The 6,129-nt window shown below is 43.5% G+C and overlaps 1 protein-coding gene and 1 pseudogene across 1 annotated transcript; one reads left to right on the plus strand and one right to left on the minus strand.

The window, feature by feature from the left end:
* Positions 1-1,671: 1,671 nt before the first annotated feature.
* On the minus strand, positions 1,672-2,393 carry LOC149502594 (uncharacterized; annotated as a pseudogene).
* A 1,392-nt stretch (positions 2,394-3,785) lies between these two features.
* On the plus strand, positions 3,786-5,355 carry LOC114250304 (uncharacterized). Its single transcript, XM_089728587.1, has 2 exons — positions 3,786-3,923; positions 4,321-5,355. Exon 2 carries the CDS (start codon positions 4,329-4,331, stop codon positions 5,136-5,138), a length of 810 nt encoding a protein of 269 aa, XP_089584713.1. The 5' UTR covers positions 3,786-3,923; positions 4,321-4,328; the 3' UTR covers positions 5,139-5,355.
* The last annotated feature ends 774 nt before the right edge of the window (positions 5,356-6,129 follow it).

Genomic DNA, 6,129 nt, shown 5'->3' on the forward strand with positions numbered 1-6,129 from the left:
AAATTACTCTGAAATTGGACACCGCTCGAAATGTCGTAGTATCTTGTTTCTCTCGGAAGGTTGCAGGGATACTCCTTGGAATTGTGGCGCCATGACAAAGGGGTCCTTCTTTGCAGTGAACGCGCAAACTTGTGTCTTCAAAGAGTTCTCCACTCTGATGGCCGATATATCGCACATCGCCCGTACGGACGTGGGGACGAACCCTGCTGGCAACTGGTAAGGAATAGATAACAACAGCGTCTCAAACAATACCTCACCGGCCATAATTTCACGCTTATGACCTAGCGACTGAAGCTCTGAGTTGAAGAATCAGTCAGTGAGCCAGTGAGCTCTAGTAAATATATTAGTATATAATATGTATGTGAGGTACGAGAGGTCGCGGCCGGCCGCCCTCCGCCACTTAACACGCATCGGCAATCGGACCACTGAGAGGTTTTGATGGACGCATGAAGTTTAACACAAAGATAGCTTATGAGTTTGCTTAACATACATTAACTTGTTTCTGCCAATCGACAACAGATGGCGTTACTCTTACCGGCGTAACAGTATACATAATATGTAAGTACAGATGAGGTTTGAGAGGCCGCCGTCCTGCAACTGGACCCCTGAGATGATTTTAATGAACGGATGAAATTTAACACAAAGGTAGCTTATGACTTGGAATGACATACATTAACACTTAGGTTACTTTGTATCCGGCCTATACTGGGCCTATTATCTACTAGGAAAAAAAAAGATTGACTTCCACGGTGAAGGAATAACATCGTGTAGTAAAAATCAACCCGTAAAATTATAATTTGCGTAATTACTGGTGGAAGGACCTCTTGTGAGTCCGCACGGGTAGGTACCATCACCTTACCTATTTTTGCCGCGAAGCAGTAACGCGCTTCGGTTTGAAGGGTGGGGCAGCCGTTGTAACTATATATATTAAGTGTATAATCTATGGTAACTATATTAAGATCTTAGAACTTGTATCTCAAGATAGGTGGCGGCATTTACGTTGTAGATGTCTATGGGCTCCGGTAACGGCTTAACACCAGGTGGGCCGTGAGCTCGTCCAACCATCAAAGCAAAAAAAATAAAAATGTGTGTGTGTGTGTGCACATACGGTAGAAGCGAAACTTATAAAAAATTAAAATAATCGTAAAGGTCAACCACTCCGTAGTGCAGTGGAGCAGCCTCACTATGGGGGAACCGCCTGGATGATTACGGTATTCCTCCGCCAGGAAGTATGATTTAGCAAGAGAAATACGAGAACGACTATCAACTGTGTAACATCTCGTCACCGCGATTCAGGAATTGTTTAATTTACGTGCAGCGACATCTGTTGATAACAAACTAAATAGAAATAAAAGTATCTCAGGGCGCTCCGAGAGCCACGACAGCGTGCACGGACGTCAAAAATACACTGAACTAGACGGAAGGCGAGACCGTGTGGAGCGCTTCGTGATTTGTCGGCGCCGCTCGGAGCCGCTTCGGGGCACACTTATTTTTTCGTTTCGTTTCATTTCGTTTTATAGAATTAGAAATCACATCTCAACGATTCTAAAGAAGTTTCACTTCAAAAATCTCAGTTGTCCACTATCCACTGCTGAACATAGGCCTCTCCAACTGATATCCAGTGCAGCCGGTCTGTTGCCACCAGCATCCAACGTGACCCAGCGATTCTCACTAGGTCGTCGATCCATCTGGTGGTGGCAGTCCCAGACTGTGCTTGCCAATACTTGCAGTCGGCTTAACATGGACATTGAACATGATTTTCGTTTTATCCATATCATTTTAAGGCCTACTCGTTGGGAAACTCTATTGAGGTCTGCCCCAAAGCTTCCAGCGATTCAGCCATGACCGCTGTATCGTCATCGAATCGAAGGTGTGTAATATTTTCGCTGTTTATATTGATGTCATGGTGGTGGTATTATACAAGTACTTCCTACACATATACACCTCGGTATGCACCTCGACATACTGATAGTCAATACGGCATCGCCGGATCTAAGGACTGCCCAAGCTCCGATGGAATCAAAGCCCTTTTCATAATCCACAAGCGCCAAGCATAGTGGCCGATTATACTCTTCGGTCTTTTGTATAATCTGCCGCAGCGTATGAAAGTGGTCTATGGTGCTAAACCCTTTGCGGAAACCGGCTTGTTCGATAAGCTTAAAGTCATCAAGCCTGCGTTCGAGACGGTTCGTGATGACTCTCGAGAATAGTTTATAGACAGGGCTCAGCAGTGTTTTGGGCCTGTAGTTGTTCAATAAGGCTTAGTCGCCTTTTTTGAAAAATAAAACCACAACACCCCTGTTCCATGCCTCTAGCGTTTTCCCTTTGATCAAGGAGGAATTAAATAGCTTCTGAAGGACTTTTAGCACGGGCGTTCCGCCCGGTTTCAAATTTCATCCTCGCCCGGCACCTTGTTGTTCTTGAGCTGTTTGAGGTCCATTTTTGCGGTGGGTTTAACAATATCTAGGTCCTACCGTATGGACAGTTTCCACCAGTCTGCTGTTGATATCTTCCACTGACGCTTTGCTGTCTAGCCCTTCAAAGCGATTCGACAAATCGAGTGGAAAGCCCTCACGGTTTTGAATATGTGCATTCGGCGGCCAGAGCGAGGTTCATCAGACGGAATATTTCCAATTTGACATTGATACTCCAGCCTCTCTCTGTTTTCGGATTTCCGACAAACCAATAACGTCCCAGCGCAGTTTGTCCGTCTCTTCTTCCAGCTCGACGAACTTCTCGTCCAGTCTCAGAGTGCGCACGTTTTGTGTAACCAGGGCCAGTGGTCGTCGTTTTTGGGGGTGGTATCCGGGTCTCTGCCGGGGATTCTTAGCACCCCCTACCCCGCCGTTACCGTGGTCGCTACCGTAGCCAGGAATAGCGGGGCCGGTAGGACTAGAGGCCCGGTCCCTCTGTTACTTTCGATGGACGTATTTAGCCTACTGTACCACGCTGGATAGACGGGTTGGTACAGGGTTTAATTTCGAGTTTTCCCTCTCTTGCACTGACGTCTTGTACATATTTCCTTAATTGGTTTTTGGTTGTATTAATGCGTTTTAGCTCAATTACCTTCGGTGGTTGTGATGGTTGGTGGGTGGTTTTAAATAATGTAGGTACACTCCGTACACAAACACAAACAGTTTATTTAATCACATACACACAAGAAGTTAATAAAGAGAAAGAAGGAGTGACAAGCACAGAGATAGGTTAAACAACAACAAACAAATTATCGAAAAATAAATACTTTTTGTCCGAACGATATGATGTGTAAACAATTCCAATCTTTTAACTAACTGCCCTCACACTGGCTCACACATTACACCAATCTCGATCGTATGACGTAGAATTGTCCGTTTCCATTATGTCGTCGCGTCGTCCGTCAGACTCGTATCGTAACGTACATAATGTAAACGTATTTTGTTGTGTGAATGTATACAGTACATGTTAATATTATTGTTATTGTTATTTTATATTGTTGTATATATTATGTGTTGTGTAATTTATATATAGTAAATTAATATATATTATATATATATCTCTCTCATGTTTATATATTGTATATAATGAATCCAAAATAATATTTAATAGTTATGTGGAGTAAGCCCACAGGTTCTTACCACTCTCTGGGATAGTGACACATTGTATTCTTACTCCGTCACCACACGGACAACGGACCACACGGACTGTTAGTTCATACACTAGAAAATATCACAAGCAATGCTCTTCGCGGAAATTGCATTCATTCAGAAGAATTACAAATTCACGCGGGTGAAGTCGCGGCGCACGTCTCGTGAATGTTATAGTATGTACTTCAAGTACGATTTGACCTCAAGGGTATCAATTGTTTTTTCTAAACATCTTTTATGGGTTATAAATACAGATTGGACAAATACAGAAGTGTCAGTCGTGCTCTGTTGCTCGAAACGGTAAGTCACTGTTCTTATTCTTACTGTATTTAGATGTTCGTCAATGTTTGAGATGGATAGAAATAATAAGTGAAAACTGAGCCCATAACCACAGCGGGAAAGCTGCCTTGAGGCATGAGGTCAAAGTCTTAACCACCAACGGTATCAAAGTAGAGGGTTTTAAATGAATTTTTAACATTAACGTCTGTGAATAGCTGGGTAGGACTCCAGATTGTCTCAAGTTCAGAGATACAATCAAATAACATTGTCGATTAGTTGACACTGAGTAGCGCACACTCGAGATCTTCTCCCAAGTGTCATCCGGGTAACGACGCTCCGGTCCCCGCGTGATATCTGACTGACGAGACGCTCACCTTCCCCTCTATAGTACTAAAGACTGTTTTTATTGACATTATAGATTCCAAGATGAGGGTGCTGTTAGTTTGCCTGGCAAGCTTACTGGTCTGCCTGAAGACGGCTGATTCTCACTCATTGCCGCAAAAGGATTACGACACTGACACCAGTGGGAATAGCAGCTTGGATCCCGACATCTCCAGCGGAAACCTTGATTTTAACATCACAACGTTCATCGTGCGTTACGTATATAGGAATGACAAGAAAGAGTCCATGGGCATCTACGCCCACAAGAACGGCAAAATAAAAAAAGTTTTAGAAGACGGCATGGCCATCTCGGATTGGTTTCCAAAGTCGCTCACCTATTTGGGCAATAAGGACGGTATCTACGCTTACGATAGCGACACAGAGAAGCTTGAGAAATACGGCAATCTGAGTGACAGCATCATCGGGATCGCAAAAGAGAACCGCACCGACGACCTGTACATTCTGACGGAAGACCACGTCGTCTACAAGGTCATCGAGCAAGGCACCAAGAAGATCAAGGTCAACGAGGCTGAGCATGCTGAGCAAATAGCGCTGGACTGGGATGACAACTTGTACTACATCGGAGCGAACAATCAGCCGTATGTTGTCGCTTCGGATGGTGCGAAGAAGATCGGAGGTCTTCCAACTAACCCAACCTCAGCGTTTATCTCTAGGCCTCCGATCACGATAGAGCACGGAGCGTGGTTTATGTCCGAAAAACAGCCCTACATCATCTATCCCAACGCAACCAGCGAACCATACGTATTCAACGACCAAGAGAAGTTGGAATATGAGAAAAGAAATCGTGCTGTCGAAGCTATATTCTTACAAGTGAGGGAGCAAGCAGGGGAATAATGTATTATCTTCGGGTTTCGCGTGTTTTAGAGATAATTAAAATTACTTTTACAGACTGACCGTGTCGGACGCAGTCGGCCATAACCACGAAAACTGTAAAGAATTCGAAAAATTGGGAATTTAATAGTGACAACAACAAACCCGAGGTTAAGCTGTAAAAGTAATTTTAATTATAGTTATAACGTGTTTTTGTATGAAATGAATGATTCTTGTCGAATACTGTTGTCTTATTTCTTGTTTACCTGGACCATATAGAGCATATTATTATGAGCATAAAGTGGAGCACTCGATGTGGTTGTCGTTGCTTGTGGACACCAACAAGGCTGGGGACACAGCCTGGGCGCTGCCTATCACGAGGGTTTTCTAAAAGTCTACTTTAGAACTAGGGTCTCATTAGAAAAAGTAAATACCATAGCTTTGAGAAGTACCCAGAGAGCACATTTGTTTAGTTTGATAGAACGTGACAGAATCACTTCTAGAAGAGATCCTCGTGGTGGCCTGGCCCCTATTCAAATGATGAATCATTTTCCCGGGGTGGAAGATACAGCGCTAGGACGGAAATGACAGGGTCATCCCTTATAAATGCTTAGAAGGGTTCCCATGGAACTCACGGAGCATAATGTAGAACGAACAGTTGTTTCAAAAAGTAATAAAATTATTGAATAGGCGACATGAATTCCAATATCTTTACATTGATTGTGTTAACTGTCAGTACTGGTAAGCGCCAATTGATGTTACTACATGTATACCTACATACTACCTACTACTACTACTACTACTACTATTACTACTACTACCTACCTATGCCCGTTCACAGGACGCTCTACCAGCATTATACGCATACGAAAATTACAAGTTAGTATTGCGGGTTTGGTTTTTACACGATGCTATTCATCGCGGAAGTCGTTCGTGAAGATGTGTCAAGCATGTATTTCATTAGAAAAGTTGGATTGGAGTACCGGCACAGTCGCAACGGTCGATATCAATACAG

This window comes from Bombyx mandarina, chromosome 07 (genome assembly GCF_030267445.1).
Source record: "Bombyx mandarina strain Sakado chromosome 07, ASM3026744v2".
NCBI lineage: Eukaryota > Metazoa > Arthropoda > Insecta > Lepidoptera > Bombycidae > Bombyx > Bombyx mandarina.